The sequence below is a fragment of the Hibiscus syriacus genome, unplaced genomic scaffold (assembly GCF_006381635.1).
Source record: "Hibiscus syriacus cultivar Baekdansim isolate YM2019G1 unplaced genomic scaffold, ASM638163v2 tig00110174_pilon, whole genome shotgun sequence".
Taxonomy (NCBI): domain Eukaryota; kingdom Viridiplantae; phylum Streptophyta; class Magnoliopsida; order Malvales; family Malvaceae; genus Hibiscus; species Hibiscus syriacus.
In genome coordinates, this window is record NW_024062612.1 from 1,403,508 (window position 1) to 1,425,566 (window position 22,059).

The following is a 22,059-nucleotide window of genomic DNA, read 5'->3' on the forward strand; positions in this document are numbered from 1 at the left end:
GTGAAGTTGAACTTGCGTTGTCTGGAGTCCAATATCCTTCGTTGTGAAGTTGAAATTGACTCTGAAATCGAGAAATGTTTGTTGACAACCAGCGGTCCCTTCGTCGTGAAGTTGAACTTGCGTTGTCTGGAGTCCAATATCCTTCGTTGTGAAGTTGAAATTGACTCTGAAATTGAGAAATGTTTGTTGACAACCAGCGGTCCTTTCGTCGTGAAGTTGAACTTGCGTTGTCTGGAGTCCAATATCCTTCGTTGTGAAGTTGAAATTGGCTCTAAAATTGAGAAATGTTTGTTGACAACCAGCGGTCCCTTCGTCGTGAAGTTGAAATCCGCTCTCGAGCAAATTGTGTTGTTTCGAGAGAAACTTTCAATCTGTCGAGTTGGTCGAAGTGTAGCTTCTTGCTGCTGAGTTAAGCGACCAAAATGAATCTTTAAAGGTACTTTTGAATCGAGTATCCTTGAAGTCGAAACTTCACTCTAAAAGCTGCAAAAAATTATGTATGTGGAAAATGATAAATATGATGCTCTAAAATGTATGCAACATGAATGAATTATGCTTTATCTCTTGGACTAGAGTCTCGTGTTTTGTCTGCCAATCTGGTCCATGGAATCGATCGTGCCCCATTTGCTTCTCGAGCTTGGGCTTTACAGACATTTCATATATGAGATTGTTCTGTTTGAAAATGTTTTTCTCATTTTTCTTATTTCAGGAGAGAAAATGATAAAAATGCTGTAAAATATTATTCGCAATTGAATCAAGTTATAAACGTGAGTTCAAAGAATATCAAAGGAATCAATAGCTCTTTTAATGTTTTCAGAGTTACAGCTCTTTGACAAATGTTCAAATGGATGGGTTGGCTTTAGCTTGACCTCCTTTCTAAGGTTTTGGAAAAAAAATGTCATTTTTTTTAAATATCTTGACATGCTTTGGCACTTCAATTGGGTGCGGACAAAATGACGCAACTAGCATGATCACTTACTAGACCTTTTATTTCAGTCCTCTGAAATCTTCTATTTGTTCAAGCTTTGTAGGCTCCTCTAACAAAGGCAGTGCAAAAACATCGGTCTAAAAATGAAATTCTTGAGTGCTCGTGTGTATTTGACTATAACAGGTGTTCCTTAACTCCCTTAGTCCATTTTACCGAAAATTTCTTTCTTAGATAAATTTGATTTAACTTGTCATTATCTGGCTAGCTGAATCCGTAAAGTCGGGGCATTAAACCAATTGCTTTAGAGGGACAGCTTAATATTATAATCACTCTTATCAAGTTAACTGAAGGGTTCATCTCATCACAGAGTCTTCGGCCTGACAAGAGCAGTGGAGCAAACACCGAATTGCCAAGTGTCCGAGCAATGTCATGGTTTGAACGTAATCTACTCATAAGGCCAGGGCTTTCAAGTTTCCTCTATAACCAATTGCCTTAGCGGAATAGCTCAGTTTTTACGGATTTAATTTCCTAAGATTGTCAAGAAGAACCTGTTATAGTCTAAGTGTTTTTGAAAGTCAAGGAATCTCATCTTTAGAGTTCAATTTTCAAGCAACTGACCTAAACTAGATTCACCTACTCGACTCTTTCATTTGTAAAGATCATCATCGTCATTGAACGTCTTAAATAAAAAACATAGTAATTGTCATATGCAAATGATGCCCCATGTTGTCCGCACCTTATGAAAGGAAAAGGGTATATTGGTTAATTACAAGAGCAGGGTGTGGTGTTTGAGGGTATATTCTGGATAAGGTCAAAGTCCTTTTTTTTTTTAAAATCATGTTACTTTGTCAAAGATCCGTAACTTTGAACCATTAACAGAGTTTCTTAATTCAAATGGTATTCAAAGAATTGCAAGTTTGCAAATGTGATTTATTGCTCGCCATCATTAAAGCAACATAAATTTATTTAAAAGTCCTTGCAAAAACTTGAGAAAAGAATGAAAAAACAAATCCAAACAGAATGGCTCAAATGATGAAATGATATGCCTCACTTAGATGCCCCCAAGTTGTTGAAGTCGATCCAGTTCTGGTTACGTATTTTCTGTATGATTCTCTTGATGGTGGAGTAATTCTCGATAGTGCACCCTGGGACTCCGCTATGATTTTCGCAATGAGCGTTCTCATCATACTACCTGGGGTACGGGGCTTCATGGACACCACGTGTGCATCAAACAACTATTGGTAAAGCTCCTTATATGTCATAGGATCGGAATATTCTCATTTTTGATGAGACATGTGAACGTAATGAAAAAAAAGGGAATCATAATGCGAATGTAAAGAAAAGTAACAAAATGCACAATATGTCTGAATGTATGATGCATGAAATGTTCTAGGCATTGATCCGAAAAACGTGCCTATTATTCTGAATAATCCTTATTGGGGACAAAAATGTTACGTCTGAAGAGACAAAAAACTTTTTTGATGGTATAGATCATGCACAGCCTCTGGAAAGTTGATTCGTCTTCCGCTTTTTCACCGGTTGAATATCTTGTCGAACCATTCCAGTTCCTTTGGCTAAACTTGTGCGGGTAACGAGTTGCTTGCCGAGCTCGTTCCAAACGAAAGTGCCATTGGAGCCCTCAATCCGAAGTTTGTCGACCTGTTCTTGGAATTAATCAATAATGGTCTCCGGCTTAGCTAGGGTTTCACCATCTTTTTTGTAATTTTCGAAAGGACTCTCCGGGTCAGTAACCATTTCCTCGTCTTGCCCCTGCAACTTTTGCCTCTGAGTATTCTTTGATCACGGTTGGACTTCTGAGCTTTTTATCTCTTTGTATTATAACCCCTTTGTCCATTAATGCAGATTATTTACGTTTAACAAACACATTTTTTATGGATCAATACCTCGTTTTAATGATGCGAATGATAAAAAAAATGCCAAAGAATAAAAATGAAAGGAGGAAGAACAAAAAAAATAAAGTTAGTGAGATAATGATGATAATAATAAAAATGATGAAAATGAAAAGTCTTACCCCACATGATAATCTACCCGAACATGCTTAATATTCCTACACAGACATGATTTCTATCCTACATGCTAATTTCAAACAAATCCTAGCCGCATATTTGTCTAGTTCGCATGCTTTGAACAGAAAATAAAGTAAGAAATAAAAGCAGCATAGGGTTTGGAATGAGGTTTTGGGATGGGCCTTAATTCCATGTACTCTCCCGGTTTAGGTTCTAAAAAGGTACTCGAGTTCTCCTTGCCGGTGCCCCCTTGGGCTTGCCAGACCCTTAGTCCTAAACCCATCACAGGCTTGTGTGGACTAAGTTAAACTCGAGAGGAAACATTCCCTTATGTCTGTGCGGTGAATAGATTCACACGAAGACGTAAGTTATATGAATCCTGAAGGCTACTTGCTAGGCATATGCGGTGAATAAATTCACACGAATGCGTCGCTTTTACCCCCACTTAAAACGGGTTCAGAGCTCGGGTTTAGAGCTTAGAGATGACAATTTTGAAAAAAATCTGAAATCATTAAAAAAAACGTCAGTACAACTATTTATTTGAAAAATAATCAAAGATAAATAATTGGAATCAAATAAATAAATTTAAATTTAAATTTATCATTTTCGCATAAAAAGACAACCGAAAATTAATTTCGGCCTGACTCACTTACCTGTCCCCAGCGGAGTCGCCAAGCTGTCGTAACCGTCTCTCGGTTGGGCCCCGGCCCCGGAATCGGGCTTCGACTTGAATGATTGAGTTAGAGTCGCCACCGACCACTTTGAAATGAATTTAGGCGGGTCGGACACCATCTTACCTGATCTGCGTTATACCAGAAATGTGTCGGGTTCGGGAGTCGGTTACGGTCAAGGAAGAATTAGCACCCTTGAACCGCCCTTTCGGTACCAATTAATTTGTCGGTTGTCTTTAATTGCGAAAATTAAAAATTTAAATTAAAATTTAAAAATATTCGATTCGAATTGTTTACCTTTAATTGATTAAAGTTATCCCTAAAAAGTAAAAAATGTTAGATAAAAGATAAAAGATAAATATTAAATAAATGAAAGGAAGGAAAAGAAAATAAAAATAATAAAAAGAAAATAAAAATATTAAATAAATTAAAAGGGAAAGAAAAATAATAATAAAAAGAAGTAATAAAATAAATATAAAAAATGGAACCATAATAGATGGACCACATTATGAATTTACCTAATGTTTAAAACCATGAGGTTTTCACGCACAGAAGCCAGAATGAATTCATTTACAAACTGACTTTGTCAAACCAAGGATGGAGATTCTGGACAAAAGCTTTGAACCCTGGATGCTCAATCATGTGAAGAGGGTACTCGTGCATGATAATCATTCTCGTGATTTCAAAGCGGCAACGGTCCGGAGACAACGAAGAAGGCGGAGCAACCGGCGTAGGATTTTGCTTGGGTCGCGCTCGCACGTCGCTTGAATCTCCACGACTCGGCTCCACTTCACCTTGAACTAGTTCGGGGAATTTTAGTTTGGCCTTGGTACCTTTGAACTTGAGAGCGGTTCTATCGTATGCAAGGGTTGGGTCCTCGGCCGTGCCGAAAGTGCCGAGCCGCCCAGACTGCTTTCTTCGGATCACGAATTTCAGCCACCCACTTCCCTCATGGCCTTGACCTCACTCCTCTGTAATGTCGTTTCCTTGTGTTTTCTTGATCTTGAAATACTGGGGGTTGAGGGGGAGTTGTCGTGTGATTAGTTGGACCCGTTTGAGTCTATTCAGTCTTATTCATTTGCCCCATCCAAGAGCCAGGCTCGATCGGAACGATTTTTCTGGAAATGACCAAATGGATTGATCCTGTCTTCAAAATCTGACAGGCTCCAGCTACAAGTAATTCGTTAATCTCTTTCGACCGAGTTTTACACAGCCCGGGCCTGTTCTCCAATGATCCTCGGACCTTCATCCTCTGGACGCTTTTTTGCGTGCCTCAACTGCAGCATCAACATCAGCTAATTGGCGCTTCAATTTTTCTAGTGCATGACAAAGGCGCTTGGGATCTATAAAAACCCGTAGTATTTGTTCTATTACCACGTGATCATTTTGCTCATCAAAAAAATCCCATAAAGAAGAATATTTGAGTTGAAACGCCAGCGCTTTCCCGATTCCATCGGTGCAGCCGGTGACTATAGCCCATGAGCCATAGTAATGCTGAGGTTCTTTGGTGGCCTAAGGAACATGACCCACACCGATTTGGTGAAGCCGATAACTGATTTACCAAGGGTGATGAAAACTAGTGAATTGATGAAGAATATCACCATGAAATTAAGGGTCTGGCTTGCCATTTGATGCTGGAAAGTGGAAACCATAGAAGAAAAAGAAAGTAGGCAAAGTGAGAGAACCCCCACTTGAGAGAGAGAAAGCCGAGCACCCTTTAGCGTTTTTCCTTTTGCGCCCCCACTTTTTGCCAATCTCCCGTTGAAATAAATAACTCTACCTCCAGCTTCCCACTTTCCTTTTTGAGAGAAAAAGAAGGAAACATATGTGGATTTAGTTGAGACGTGTGAGGTGGGGTTGGTTAGGAGATAATGGTGGGTATAGCAATAGAGGTTCCCTTATTTTTGGGTAGTGGGTAGTGGTGGAGTAGTAGGTTTGAACATGGGTTCCTACAAAAAATAAAATAAAGAAATTATTAATAATAATAAATAAATTATAATAATAGAAATATAAAACCTGGTCAAAAACGGGTGTCTACACTATGTATGGTGATGTTGCAGGGACAATGAACTTTTTGCCTAATATGGATAAATCTTCTGAGAGTTTAAAACCAAATCTTGTGGCATCTACATCAAACTCAAATGCGAGACCTTCTGGTTTTTTTCCAGAGATGGGTAGCTTTGGTGCCTTCAGTTCCAAGGAAGATACCAATAACAAGACAGATTTCAGGTGTGTGTGTTTCCTCACAAGATATTCATAATTTTAGATACACTTTATTTGATCTTATCCGTTTAATACTCATAGAGTCATAGGATTGACAAAAAATTGTTAGAAATGGCAATGAAACTTGGTATTTAGCGTTTTGTTGATTTAGGAAACCAGCAAAAGTGGAGGCAAAGAGTTCCCATCTGACTATGTTTTTTGGGGGACAAGTGGTGGTATATAATGACTTTCCTTCGGACAAGTTTAAGGAAATCATGGACATTTTAGCTAGCAGTGGATGCTCAACTGCATGCAGTGGCGTTGTTGCTGACACCGGCATGGAAAAGGTTAATTCTAAAATTGACAAAGTCGAGTCTAGCAATCCTGAAATTCCCGACCTGAACGTCGCCACCACGATCGGCAATAGTCTTCCTCCTCCTCCTCCTGTTCCCTCGGCCGAGCGGCGTGAATATGTAGGGTCAGGTAATTATAATGTGTCCTTGAATTAAATCCTGTTAGAAAATTTTCAAACTTAAAAAAAAAAACTATTAATGACCAACTCTGAGTTGTTTTCTTTACTTTCTTCTTTGCAGATTTACGAATTGCTAGAAGAAATTCACTTCACAAGTTCTTTGAAAAGAGAAAAGACAGGTAAGAAAGTTTTTGCAGCACTGGAAAACTTTTGGATGCCGCTAAAGCTTCTTAGAAACTATTTTGTTTTCCCAGATCCTAAGAAATGTGCAGAACTTTGATTGAATCAAAACTAGAGCCTTAGATAGCAAACTATGATGAACCCTTTTTTTATTTTTTATATTCCTTTTGTCCATCAAACATTCACACACAATATACATATTTGTTGATCAATGTACCAGTCAACAATTGATCAACAATATTATAATATCTCAATTCCAGGATAGCAGAGCCTGGCCTTAAAGGTTGGGATTTTATATCGTTCTTCTCGCCTTTGTTGAATTATATCACTAAATCAACACCATGGGCTTCATTTGTCAGGGCAGCTGCGAGAGCGCCGTACCAAGTTAACAATTTAGGAGGATCTCCTACGCCGCCTAACCCCGATGAAAGCAAGTCGTCTCACGAGGAAGGTCAATCATCTAAAGAAGAAGCGAGAGATCTTGATCTCAAGTTATGGTAAACATCGTTTCCCTCCCATTGTGTTTTAACTTAGGACCCTTTAGTGGGTACATGTTCCAGGTTCTTCTGTTACAATCAGATTGAGATCCGATTCAATTTTATTTTTTTGTGCAAGTTCCATTCATTGGTAGCGTTGGAAACAACCGTTTTCTTTCATCTACAGGAAATTATTTTGATTTGGTGAGTAGGTAACCGGTGGCTATTGGGGGGTTTACTTATGAAGCGAGCAAATGATTTTGATTTGGTTTTCTGACCTTCCAATAGGGGAAAGGGCGTCTAAGTTACAAAATCTGTTTGTACTTATCCTCGATTGCCTTCAAACTATCCAATGTGAGATGTCCAAATTCAAAGCTGTAATAGTTACCGGGTCTCACCATTATAAGCAAAATAGTTCTAACCCGTTGAACATGAGGCATGCTTTGATTAGGTTCACCGTATATAAAAAATAAAGTATGAACTAAAAATGTGCACATTGCTTTGATGAATTTATGACTGAAAATGAGTTGTTTGACAATATTTTTATGTTTCAAACGGACCAAAAACACTCGTAAAAACATTCCCAAATGGTCTAGTGTTATTGTTAATCACCACCAACTTCCATCTTTATTATTTTTCTTTATTAAAAATAAGCATAAAAAATTAGCGTTTCCTTCCCTTAAGTCTGAATTTACTTTGATTAAACCTACAACTAAAGAAATACGAACAACTATTAACCAAAATCTGCCTATATACCCTTCACATGGACTGCAAAGCATAGTCTCAATTTAACTTGAGCTATAAAAAATAAAAGAAACAGAAAAGAAACAAGAAGATGAAAAATTGATTTAACATGTCAATAACGGAAGAAAAATTGGGTTAAGGAAGAGGGAAAACCTGAGATTATATAAGTGATCGACTTTAGAGAGAGACTTCATATGTATTTCAACTTCAATTCAGAATTTTTTAAAAAAAAGAAGAAACCACTTTTATTCAAGTTTATGAAAATAATATTGAAATAACAATAACGCTCACCTAATTTCCCATATAGAAAAACGGTGTCAATTGTTGCGAAAGACGACTATCAGATAGAGCAAAATCGCAACTGATAATTTGAGAAAATAAAAATGAAGATAAAAGAGACACAAAATTTACGTGGAAAACCCCTAAAAATTTAGGGTAAAAACCACGGGCAACGGTAGAAGAGTTTCACTATAAGAAAATAGGAATTACAACCTCTCTCGATCTACCAAGGAGAAAACAATGATAATTCTCTCTAGATAAAAAAGGAGAAACCAACTCTCAAGAAACTCTCTAAAATCTCTCTAGTATTGGAAGAAAGCTAGAATGCTTTGGGATGATTTTGAAGCTAAATGAGCTAAATGATAATTCTCTCTAGATAAAAAAAAAGAGAAAACAACTCTCAAGAAACTCTCTAAATTCTCTAGTATTTGGAAGAAAGCTAGAATGCTTTGGGATGATTTTGAAGCTAAATGAGCTAGGGTATTTATAGTTGAAACTTAAAGACTAATCTTATAAATACTCTAAATTACAATGATTAAGATTAATTATCCCATTACCCAATTTCAACAAAAATTAGGTGCCTAATTTTTGACTTTGACAAAGCACCATTTGGTGCCTAAATTATTTGACTTTTAACAATCTCCCACTTGAAGATTTGATTGGAATAATCATATCTTAACACTATTCTTTTTACTTTGTACCTTCATGTTGCTTACGTTTCTGACAGGCCACAGGAGGATCGACACCAGGTAAATTTATCAGCGTTGATCTCCTTCGCCATGAAATCTGCTATGTTGTCTTTGGTATGGATTTTCTGCATATCTATTGTCCCTTCTTTCACCTTTTCACAAATGAAATGGTACTGAACTCGTATGTGTTTTGTCCTTGAATGAAATACTGGATTCCTTGCTAGATGCAAGGCGCTTTGACTGTCACAAAACAGAGAGACATACTCTTGATTGTGCCCAAGCTTCTCCAATAGCATCTTCAACCAAATTGCTTCTTTACTAGCTTGTGTAGCCGCTACATATTCTGCCTCTGTTGTGGATGTAGCCACAATTGACTGTAATTTTGAAACCCAACTTACAGCTCCACCAGCAACTTTGAACACATATCCTGTAGTAGATTTGCTTTTATCCAAATCCCCTGCATAGTCAGAATCTACATACCCATTGATTAGTAAGTTTGATCCTCCATAACATAATGCAACATTTGAGGTCCCTTTGATGTATATCAGGGTCCTCTTTACTGTATTCCAATGCTCTTTGCCTGGATTCGCCATGTATCGACTAACCACTCCCACTGCTTGTGTAATGTCTGGTCTTGTGCATATCATAGCGAACATTAAACTTTCCACTGATGATGCATACGGTACTCGAGACATCTACATCCTCTCTTCTTCACTGCTAGGACTCATACTGTAGGATAATTTGAAGTTAATAGGAAGAGGGGTAGAAATTGGCTTACAATCTTGCATGCTAAATCGTGACAAGATTTTCTTCAAGTAATTCTTTTGTGAAAGCCAAATCTTCCTATTACTTCTGTCTCGGCGAATTTGCATCCCTAGAATCTTGTTTGCTGATCCCAAGTCCTTCATTTCAAATTCACTAGCCAGTTGTGCCTTCAATTCTTCAATATGATCTTTGTTGGGTCCTGCAACCAACATGTCAGCCACATACAACAACAATATAACAAAATCGTTATCACCAGACCTCTTGAAATAAGCACAAGGGTCTGCATTAAGTCTGTTGTATCCAAGGCACATAATGAAGGAATCAAATCTCTTATACCAATACCTCGGCGCCTGCTTTAAACCGTACAGAGATTTGTTCAATCTGCAAACCAAGTTCTTTTCGTCTTCTTCAAAACCTTCAGGTTGGAGCATATAAATCTCTTCTTCAAGATTTCCATGAAGAAAAGCTGTTTTAACATCTAGTTGCTCTAGATGTAAGTTCAATGTAGCACATATTGCCAAAACTACTCGAACTGTTGTTAGTCGAACCATGGGAGAAAATATTTCATTGAAATCAATACCTTCTTTTTGAGCATATCCTTTGACCACTAGTCTTGCACGATACCTCTCAACTTGATCGTCACCATTTCGCTTGATTTTGAAGATCCATTTGTTACCAATTGGCTTCCTTCCTTGTGGTAGTGGCACAAGGTCCCATGTATTATTTTTATGAAGGGCTTCGATTTCTTCTTGTATCGCCATCATCCACAGTGAAACATCTGAGCTGTTTATTGCCTCCTGGTATGTTGATGGCTCACCGTCCTCTGTTAAAAGGCAGTATGCAATATTACCTTCTATAACATAATCTGAGTGCCAATTGGGACGTCTTCTCACACGATCTGATTGACGAGTTGTTGGAGCTTCAGAACTCTCTGGTTCTTGTTCATCATGTGCTGGTTCTGCTTCAGAAGAATCTCCTTCTTCAAACTCTTTTTCCACATGTATCTGAGTAGTCTCTGACTTTTCAGTGCTATCATCGTCTTCTTTTCTTTGTAGTTTATCTTCTACAAAGATAACATCTCTATTAATGATCACTTTGCGGGCAGTGAGATCCCACAAGCGATACCCCTTTACTTCATCAGCATACCCCAAGAATTTACATTTCCTGGATTTTGGATCCAACTTTGAAATTTCTTGGGAGTTGTACATCACGTACACTATACTTCCAAATATATGGAGGTTTGAATAATCAGCTGGTTTTCCAGTCCACTTCTCCATTGGTGTCTTCAGCTCTATTGCAGTTGATGGAGCTCGATTCACCAAATAACAGGCGGTATTGACTGCTTCTGCCCAGAATAATTTTTCTAGGCCTGCATCCCTCAACATTGCTCTTGTTCTTTCTAACAAGGTTCTGTTCATCTGCTCTGCCACTCCATTTTGTTGAGGAGTGTTCGCCACTGTGAACTGTCTTTTGATACCTTCTTTCCTGCAAAAGTCATCAAATTCTTCGCTTGTGTATTCTCCTCAATTATCTATTCTGAAACACTTGATCTTATTTCCAGAATCAAGTTCCACCCGCGCTTTGAAGTTTTTGAAAGTTGAAAACACGTCTGACTTCTTCTTAATAGGGTGCACCCAACATCTCCTGGAGTAGTCATCAATAAATGAGACAAAGTATTTTTCTCTACCTAGGGACGTTACTGGTGCTTGCCATACGTCAGAGTGAATCAATTCTAAAACACTTTTGCCTCTAGAATTTGATGTGTTGAATTTCAACCGGTGCTGCTTACTTGTTATGCAATGCTCACACAAAGGAAGTGATACCTTTGTTAAGCCTGGAAGTAGCTTTTGCTCCACAAGGACTTTCATTCCTTGTTCTGACATGTGTCCAAGTTTCTGATGTCATAGCATTGCCGAATCTGAACTACATGAGGCAAGAGAGGCTTCTGCTTCTACCAAAGTCTCTCCCTTCATCATGTACAAGTTTGCAGCTATTTTTTCGCCTTTCAGTACCACAAGTGCTCCACGGAACACTTTCATGATTCCTTTCCGTGTTTCAATATTGCTTGCATTATTATCTAACAATCCGTATGATAATAAATTTTTCTTAAGGCCTTTCACGTGCCGCACATCTCGAACAACTTTAATTGTTCCGTCATACATCTTCAATTTGATGGTTCCCACGCCAACGATCTCTAAGGCATGATCATTGCAACTATAAACAGATCCTCCTGAGACAGGTTCATAATGATGGAACCGTTCTCTTCTTGAGGTCATGTGATATGTTGCTCCCGAATCAATGAGCCATATATCTGCAAATCATTTTCTTCCTTCCACGGTGGTTGACGCTTCACAGCATAGAGCATCTCCATTTTCTGAAATGTTTGCGGTATTACCTTGTGGATTGGAGTTTTTATTTAGACTCCAACAATCCTTCTTCAAATGACCCTTCTTTCCACAGTTGTAACACTTTAAATTCTTCTTGCTCCTCGACTTCGATCTACCATGTTTGTGACTGCTGCTTTGACCACGTTCTGTTGATCTCCCTCTCATCGTTGTCATCGTTGTCAACGATTATGCTTGTTGCAGATTTACTTGTGTGTCTTCCTTGTTCTTGAGTCGATTTTCTTCTTGTAGAACAGCAGCTGCAACATCATCAAAGACTAGACTAGTGACATTATTGTTTGTCAAGTTGATGATGAGTTGATCATACGAATCCGGTAGACTTTGAAGTAGAAGTTCAGCACGTTCTTGTTCTCCTATTTTACAACTTAAGGATGTAAGCTGAGAAAATAAAGTATTCAGTGTATTTAAGTGCTCCGTCACTGAAGTAGATTCTAGTATACGGAGAGTGTACAATTTTCTCTTAAGAAAAATTTTATTGTGCAGCGATGTGACCTCGTACAATTTGGTGAGATAGTCACATATCTCCTTAGTTGTCTTCTTCTTCTCGATGCTTGACAATACTCCATCTGCTAATGCTAGATGAAAGTTTGCCATAGCATTCCCGTCCATTTCGATCCATTTGTTGTCATCTGTGAAATCCACTGGCCTTTCACTGATAGTTGCTAGACAACCGTCTTTCCTCAGGATGACCTTCATCTTCAATTTCTACAATGAGAAATTTATTCCATTGAATTTTTCAATATCAAATTTCGTTGCCATAGCTTTTATTATTGATAGCTCCCACTATTTCACTATCGTGAATAGTTCTTTAGAACCTCAAAGAATGGGTAATACCTTCTTATTTTCTTATGTTGGAGGATCCACCTTTTGGTGGCAACCACAAAGACAATAAGCAGATATTATACACTCAAATCTGGCTCTGATACCAATTGTTGTGGAAGACGGCTATCGGATAGAGCAAAATCACAACTGATAATTTGAGAAAATAAAAATGAAAATAAAAGAGACACAAAATTTACGTGGAAAACCCCTAAAAATTTAGGGTAAAAACCACGGGCAACGGTAGAAGAATTTCACTATGAGAAAATAGGAATTACAACCTCTCTCGATCTACCAAGGAGAAACAATGATAATTCTCTCTAGATAAAAAAAGAGAAAACAACTCTCAAGAAACTCTCTAAAATCTCTCTAGTATTGGAAGAAATCTAGAATGTTTTGGGATGATTTTGAAGCTAAATGAGCTAAATGATAATTCTCTCTAAATAAAAAAGAAGAAAACAACTCTCAAGAAACTCTCTAAATTCTCTAGTATTTGGAAGAAAGCTAGAATGTTTTGGGATGATTTTGAAGCTAAATGAGCTAGGGTATTTATAGTTGAAACTTAAGGACTAATCTTATAAATACCCTAAATTACAATGACTAAAATTAATTATCCCATTACCCAATTTCAACAAAAAATAGGTGCCTAATTTTTTACTTTGACAAAGCACCATTTGGTGCCTAATTTGGTGCCTAAATTATTTGACTTTTAACATCAATGATATATCATAATAAATTATATGATGAGAAGGATTTCAGGTTATTAATCACTAGTTAGTGTAACAATTGTAGGATTGATTTTTAGTTTTAGATTTAGAGAGTTAAAAATTAATTTCAGAATGTATAAGATGAGTATATTAATGTTTTTTACTATAAATATTTTTGGGGTAAAATAAAAAAATGGTCCCTCGACTATAGGATACTACTTTTTTAAATCCGTCGACTATTAAAAGTTACAAAATGGTCACCCGACTACTCATTATGTTCTAAACTCGTCATTTTCTAGTAAAAGAATGATGATATTTTGAGCTGAACGTTAACATGTTAGTTGTGATATGATAAAATATGATCCCATAATCTCAAACGACTATTTTATATCAGTCATCATGTTAACATCCAACTTAGACAACCGCCAATTTTTTAATGAAAAAAGATAAGTTTGGAACATAATAAATAGTCAGGTGACCATTTTGTAACTTTTAATAGCGAAGAACTTAATAAAGTAGTACCCTATAGTTGGGGAACCATTTGTGTACTTTACTCATATTTTTAATAATAACGAATGACGATAGGACAAGCTCGTCCATCAATACGTGTAGCATGTGATACGTCATAGGGTCTCAAAATTTAAAGGCCTCAAACTTTAAAAGATATCATGATTTTACTTCTAAGAGTGTTCGAACAATAACACCTAGTCAGCTTATTACAACTGATTGCTTTTGCATACTTAATATCTTCTGCAAAATTGTAGCTCAACTGATAAACCTGTTTGGGATTGTTGGTAGCATTACTAAATATTCTTGCATTTCTGTTTTTCCATAATCCCTAAAAAAGGGTAGAAAAAATAATTCCCCAGTTCACTCCATTTTGGTCCATCTTTTTCGAGATGCAATTGACTTTTAGCCAATCTTTGAACTCTCTGTTTAGGAAATTATAATCGAAGTTAGAGGCTTTAGCTTCATTCCATACCTCATATGCTTTATGGCATTTTCTTGCTATATGTTCGATTGTTTCCACTGTGTCTTCACCATTCTTAGCAATTCAATTCCTGAGTCATGTGTTTCCTTCCCTTGATCTCATTGGTATTTAATCTATTTAGCCAAACAAGCCATAGAAAGAATCTCACTCTCTCTAATGTATCAACTTTCCAAATCCAACCTAGATTTTGACTAGGTTGGGTTGCATTCCTACTCTCACTTATCATCTTGAACACTGAACTAATAGAGAAGTTACCATCTTTAGAGTGACCCCTACTTACCTTATCCTAATTGGTATAATGATTCACCATGGGCAATGAGATGATGCGGATTTTGTTGACTGTCTCATCTGGGATGATTTTCTGTAGTTCTTTTAAATCCCACATTCTGTCTTCTTTTATGAATTTATCCATCATTACCTCCGAATCCTCATTGTTATTGTGTTGTTGATATTCAAGCTCGAATTCCCTACCTACCAATCATTCCAAAATCTGGTTTGACTGCCCGAGTAGATGACGTGTTTTGTTCCTCTTTTGATCACATCACTTGTTTTAAGAATTCCTTTTCATGTAGAAGACGCAGCTTGATCATTCTGGTATTCATGAAGTTTGACCTTTTAAGGTATTTCTCTTTAAACAACTTACACTAGAGATAATTTTGATCAGTCCATAAGTTCCATCCGTTCTTTGACATAAGAGAAAGATTCATATCTTTCAAACTCCTAATCCCAAGACCTCCTTCCACTTTCGATCTACAAACATTTTCCCACTTCACTAGATGATCATGGGAATAATCTGTACCTCCACCCTAAAGGAAATTTCGGTTCAATCAATCAAGCTTATTTTGAATCACTTTTGGGATAATAGTGGTCTGCCTAATGTGAACAGGTAGCGCAGCTGTAACCGATTGAATTAAGGTTTTTCTTCCAGCCATAGCTAGGACCTTGCTTTTCTATCCGGCCATTCGTTTCAAGACTTTTCCTACTAGGGGAGCGTAGATGTTATATGACGCTCTCGTATGAACGATAGGCACTCCCAGATAAGTTTCGAGCTACTCAGTTCTTTTTATACCACTTATATGGCTGAGCCAATTGGCTGTTATTGAATTTAGGTTCTTCGATGTGAACATGCTAGATTTTTGAAAATTTATTTCCAAACCCGCAGCTAGACTAAACGTCCTTAGGCACTCCTTTACAACCCGCATTTGCTCATCGGAGGCTTCTACAAACAACAATAAATCATCTGCAAAAAAACAAGCGACTAATATTAGTTCCACCTCTTGTGAGTTTTACGGGTTTCCAAATTTTGTTATGGACTGCTTCTAAGATTAGACGAGATAGTCGCTCCATAATTAAAATAAAGAGAGGGGGATAAATGATCCCCCTGTCGTAAGCTTTGTTGCGGTTGGAAATTTTCAGTTTTTTTCCCCATTCCAGAGAATTTCAATAGAGTTATTCTTGATGCATAACATGATGATACTAATGATATCTTGCGGGAAATTAAAGATGATGAGAGTTTCTTCCAAAAAATCCCAATTAACATTATCGTAGGCTTTGTGTAAATCGATCTTTAAAATCGCAACCCTTTTCTACCCTTTAAATTTGAAAGGGTATGGGCAGCCTTTTAAACAACAAGAATATTGTTCGATGTACCTCTTCCATGAAGGAAAATGTTCTGAAAAGGACCCACTAGCCTTTGAATGACCGATCTAATGCGGCTGACAAGAATTTTAGCAAGGATCTTGTAGGAGGTGTTTAGTAAGCTTATAGGGCGAAAGAGCGAGATTTTGTCTGCATTATCCGTCTTTAGGATTAACACTTGATAAGCCTTCACAATATCTGAATCAATAACCCTTGTTTTAAAAGCCTCACTGACACAGTTTAACACCGTATCCCCAAAAACTTCCCAATTCTGCTTATAGATGATGGGTTGGATTCCATCGGGACCCGGAGCTTTTAGGTTTTTCATATAGAAAAGAGTCGTACCAACCTCCTCATTTGACACAATTTTAGCAATTTCCTGCTTCTCTGAACACATTGTAGTAATCCCCAAAGGAACCACCTCTTTACTGGAATAGAGCATTTTATAGAGATCTACAATATGGTCGACGGCTGTCTTTTTATCAGACACCCAACTACCAATTAATAAGGAGACCCTAAATTATGTTCTGTTTACGTCTGATTTGTGTCATAAGATGGAAGAATCTTGTGTTTCGTTCCCAGTCAATTATATATTTTTGAAGCCAGAGAAGCTCTTCCTTATTCAAAATATGTTGATACTCTGACTGTAAGTTCTTTTCCATATGTTGTAATATGGTAGAATTGGAATAATGAGGAGCTTTCTGAATCCCTCTCAATCTGTTTTGAATATTCCGTTTCTTAGCGAATATATTCTCTACAGCAGTATTTTTCCAGAGGCAAACATCCTTAGTAACTTCAACATTAGCTTCAACTATAGAGTGTTTCTTTCTCTCCCAAGCTTTACCGAACACTATTTTAAAATCAGGGTAATTTAACCAAATGGCCTCAAATCTAATTGGTCTTATACTGTTGTCAAAATGAATGCTATGGCCAGTCTCCATAAGAATAGGATGATGATCCGAAAATTGTCTGACAAGGTTAGTGATTTGAATATTAGGGAACATTTCAACCGAGTTCGCGTTGTACGAGGCTCTATCCAGCCGCTCTTGAATGGTTACTTGCCCCGTGATCTGTCTGACCCAGTTGAATTTATTTCCCGAGGATCCGACATCCAAGAGGTTACAACTGTCCCATCTGTCCCATAACTTAATGATATGATCCATGCAAATTACAATGCCTCCTTTTTCGCTCGGGGAAGTGATATCGTTGAAATCGCCAATAACGATTCAAGGCTTGTTAACTGTAATAGAGTATATTTCTAACTCATTCCAGAACTCAGATTTTTTGTTTTCATGATGTTGCACATACACGAAAGAGATCAGCCAATTCCTACTTCCCTCTTCAATACCACAATGAACAGCTTGATCCGTATTACTTCTGACGTGCAACTTGATCTGGCTCCTATTCCAGAGAATAAAGGCTCCTTCACGCATACCATGAGCTGTAACTTCATAGCAGTTCTCAAACTTTAATTTCTTTTGAATAGTTTTACCAATTCCTGAAGCATATTTGGTTTCTAACAGGCTAACAATATCATGTCTCTCTTTTTTAACATCTTTTCAATTTCTGAGAAATTCTCTATTCTCGATACCCCTACAATTCCAAGAGATGATCTTCATTGGAGAGTAGTGTTTTCTTTTACTGGTTCCTAGCACTCAGGCATATTAATATCTAGAACTTCCGCCATCGAGACATTCACTTCTAAATTAATTGGCTTCACTTGGATGATAACCCCTGTATCTTCAGAATAGGTTTAGATTTTTCTATTTTCCTCCCCACTCGATGTGTGCATGTCCTTTTTTTCAAGGGAGGAAGGGATATCCTTTTCCAAAGGGGAGTTACTGCCGAACTTGTTGTAGTTCTTGTGCCTGATACCCTTCGGATTTATCCCCAGTCTTGGATTTCTTTGTTTAGACTTACTATTGATTGAAGAATTACACTATTTAGAGCAATTGGTAATGTCTCTTTGTTTTGTAGATTCTGAAATTGGTAGTTTACCTAACATTTTCTTGCTTAGCTGAGCTGGCTGCACCACTCTGTTTGCTTCCTCTAGGTCTTCTGTTAGATCTGTTTTCAGTGTTGCCCAGATTTTGTCCCTTATTTTTATTAATGTTGGAATTTTTCGGTGACGCTTCTTCACTTAGAGCCGCGAACCTATTTCCTTGTTCCCATGATTGACTTGTCTTTGTCTAAGCTAGAGAATTACCTTTTATAGACTTCTGTCTTCTTTGGACTAACATCCATGGTCCATATTTATCCTCTCCTTGATTTTTAATAACTCCCGATTTGTCTGTCGAAGAGTCCTGATTTTGAGGCTCATGTTGTTGCTTGGGAGAGTTAGCTTCAATCTCTGTCACTCGGTTTTTCTCCTTGATTTTCACAGGGCACTGATCTGTCTGGTGACCCACCATCCCACGGTAAAAACATATTAAGTGAATACCCTCATATTCTATGTTCAGAACCAATTTACCCACTCTTACTTTTGAAAGGAGTGGTTTATTTAGATCAACTTCGACACACATTCTAGCGAACTTTCCTCTGGTAGACCAAGCCGTCCTATAATCCACTTTAATCGGTTTTCCCAACATCTTCCCAATGTTGACCAATATACCTTCGTCAAAATATTCAATTGGGGGTCCTGGGATATGAATCCAACCCGCAGTAGAGGCAATATATACACCTTTTCAGCCAGGAAATCAGGTCTCAATTTTTGTACTGTCAAGTAATGATCCATTATTTTCCATGGGCCTTCGGTAAGAACTTTAACTCCTCCATTTTTATTTTGAAATTTAATGGCGAAAAATCCATTTCCCAGATCGATACGGTCAAAAATTGCCTTGTAATTTCCACATTATCGTGATTCTTGAAATGAGAATTTTATAGGCCACAGACCTCCCTAAGAGTTTGATAATAAGAGCTTTTCTCCACGATTTTCTGATCTTTTCTTTCAATTCAGAGTTGATCTTTATTGTGGGTATTTCATCCTCTGCAGGTCCCTCTTCATTGTTAGAGTCTGGATCTTCGTCCTTAAGATTTGTCGAACTGATGAACATACATGTAAAGAAGGGAAAATACAAAACTGTATCTTTCCACGATCTTTCACTATTCACCAATGTTGTCGTATCTTCTCCCTCGGAGGGTCTGAATCTCTTGTTACCTATATTAATGTCATCCATACTTGCTTCCGCCTGGTTCACCATGGTGACCGTCGGGTTAACCGCCTCCATACAAAAACAGCCTCAAGAACTAAGGCTGGAGAAAACATAATCTTGAAAGGTGTTTTTTTTTTTTTGAAGTTTTGTGTTTAAATAGTTATATCTATAGGATATATATACGTTATTAATGAAAATTATGAATAAATATTATATTAGAATCACTTGATATTATTAAAATTGAATTAATAATCTACACAAATTAAATTAATATTTATAAATAATTAGAAAATATAATTAAATTATTTTAAAATCTAAAAATTAGTATAAAATAAGAGAAAATCGCCTCAGTGACAAAAAATGCCTTATAATATACGATTTTAACCAACTTTTTTTGGATTTGCCAAAATGACCAACAAAATCGCAACGCGAAATAAAAATCGCAACGCGATCCCCAGAATCGCAAATCAGTTTCCAAAATCGCAACGCGATTCTTGAAAATCGCAATGCGATAGTACAAATTCGCATTGCGATTTTCCAGAATCGCAACGCGAACACATAAATCGCAACGCGTATCCGTAAACCGCAACGTGTATCCGTAAATAGCAACGCGTATCCGTAAATCGCAATGCGTATCCGTAAATCGCAACGCGTATCCGTAAATCGCAACGATAATCCGTAAATCGCAACTAGAATCTGTAAATCGCAACGATAATCCGTAAATCGCAACGAGAATCTGTAAATCACAACACTGAAATTTTGGGTATATAACTACGCAACAGCAGCAAATCATAAACTAAATCCCTAAATCGTAACTCATTCCATCTCCATCTATCACTCTCTCCGGCGACATCCGTTCCTATATCCAACGACATCCTTCCCAATCCGGCAACAGGTTTTAGTTTCGCAGCTCGTCTGTTTAGTAAATTAATTTACAACCATGAAATCATCTAATGTTGATCATGTTTGGATAGATTTGTGTTTTGGAGGGTCATGGGAGAATGTTCATGGTGTTTTACAATATATGCCTTTACCCATGAATCTTCAACTAAAATTGTCTTTACAAACGTTAACTTATGAAACTCTAATGCTACGTGTTTCAAAGAAATTGAATTTAGAGCCCCTAAGTGGATTTAGGCTATCTTATCAGAGAAATGGTAAAGTTTATTTGTTAACCGACAATGAAGATGTTGAACGATTCATTGCTTACATTAGTGTTTCACAAGATGATGTTACATTGTATGTTGTTGAACCTAGAAGTAGTACGCAACGCGTATCCGTAAACCGCAACGTGTATCCGTAAATCGCAACGCGTATCCGTAAATCGCAATGCGTATCCGTAAATCGCAACGTGTATCCGTAAATCGCAACGATAATCCGTAAATCGCAACGAGAATCTGTAAATCGCAACGATAATCCGTAAATCGCAACGAGAATCTGTAAATCGCAACACTGAAATTTTGGGTATATAACTACGCAACAGCAGCAAATCATAAACTAAATCCCTAAATCGCAACTCATTCTATCTCCATCTATCACTCTCTCCGGCGACATCCGTTCCTATATCCAACGACATCCTTCCCAATCCGGCAACAGGTTTTAGTTTCGCAGCTCGTCTGTTTAGTAAATTAATTTACAACCATGAAATCATCTAATGTTGATCATGTTTGGATAGATTTGTGTTTTGGAGGGTCATGGGATAATGTTCATGGTGTTTTACAATATATGCCTTTACCCATGAATCTTCAACTAAAATTGTCTTTACAAAAGTTAACTTATGAAACTCTAATGCTACGTGTTTCAAAGAAATTGAATTTAGAGCCCCTAAGTGGATTTAGGCTATCTTATCAGAGAAATGATAAAGTTTATTTGTTAACCGACAATGAAGATGTTGAACGATTCATTGCTTACATTAGTGTTTCACAAGATGATGTTACATTGTATGTTGTTGAACCTAGAAGTAGTATTGTTGGGTCAGTAGCGGGTAGTAATCAACTAAGTTTTTCTCAAAACCCACAACCTTTCTCTAATCCAAATCCCAATCAACTTTCAGCACCAAATTCCGGTTTTCGTATTGACCAGTTAGACGATGATGAGCCAACAGAAAAAATTGTGAGTACTAGTCAGTATTCGAAATTTGGTCTTGGTCAATATCCGGACTTTGATATTGGTCAATACACGGATTTTGATGACGTTTCAGAAGAAGAAACAGACCCTGCGTGTAATGATTTTGATATTGGTCAATACCCGAATTTTGATGATGAAACAACCGTTGCCGAAGAAGATATTATTGATGATAATGAGGAGGAAGTTACGACTGTGAATGAACATGTTGAACATCCATTCTGTAATTCATATAATCCTGAAGAAGAAAAAGAAGAAGAAAAAGTCCCCGAAGAAAAGAAAATGCCACGGGCGTATAACTGGAATATGCCAGAATTACTTCAGATACCGGAAGAAGAGTTGGTAAAGAAAGCAGTTGATTGTTACACAAAAGTTATTCGTATCAAGAAAGATGATTGTTTTGATACAAAGGAAGACTTGAAGATAGCTTTGTATACGAAATGTGTGGAAGATGGCTATCAACTAAAAGTTAACAAATCAAGCAAAGATCGTTTCGAAACAAGGTGTATGATTGACAAAAACTGTTCGTGGCGTATGATTGCAAAGAGAATAAAATATTGCGAAATGTTTCAAGTTAGGACTTTTATTGATAAACATACATGTTCAAGAACCCAAGTTTTTCCTCACCATAGACAGGCAAACAAAAAGGTGTTGGGTGGTTTTCTGGCTGAGTTAATGTTTTTGAATGGCAGGGTATATCGGGGACATGAAATTATGACTGACATGAATGCTCGGTTCAAGATTAGTATATCATATTCTCAAGCTTGGAGAGCCAAATGTTATGCCTTGG

General features: G+C 37.3%; 1 protein-coding gene across 1 annotated transcript; it reads left to right on the plus strand.

Moving 5' to 3' along the window:
* Positions 1-5,667: 5,667 nt before the first annotated feature.
* On the plus strand, positions 5,668-19,301 carry LOC120216990 (protein TIFY 11B-like). The gene is made up of 5 exons (XM_039214243.1): positions 5,668-5,855; positions 6,001-6,311; positions 6,422-6,479; positions 6,840-6,977; positions 18,986-19,301. Exons 1-5 carry the CDS (start codon positions 5,668-5,670, stop codon positions 19,299-19,301), a joined length of 1,011 nt encoding a protein of 336 aa, XP_039070174.1.
* Positions 19,302-22,059: the final 2,758 nt, after the last annotated feature.

Excerpts from the sequence above, each read along its gene's own strand:
- LOC120216990 (XM_039214243.1), top strand. The coding sequence starts at position 5,668 with ATGTATGGTGATGTTGCAGGGACAATGAACTTTTTGCCTAATATGGAT. Across the intron at positions 6,312-6,421 it reads GCGTGAATATGTAGGGTCAG|ATTTACGAATTGCTAGAAGA; the intron begins GTAATTATAATG and ends TCTTCTTTGCAG. Across the intron at positions 6,480-6,839 it reads TTTGAAAAGAGAAAAGACAG|GGCAGCTGCGAGAGCGCCGT; the intron begins GTAAGAAAGTTT and ends TTCATTTGTCAG.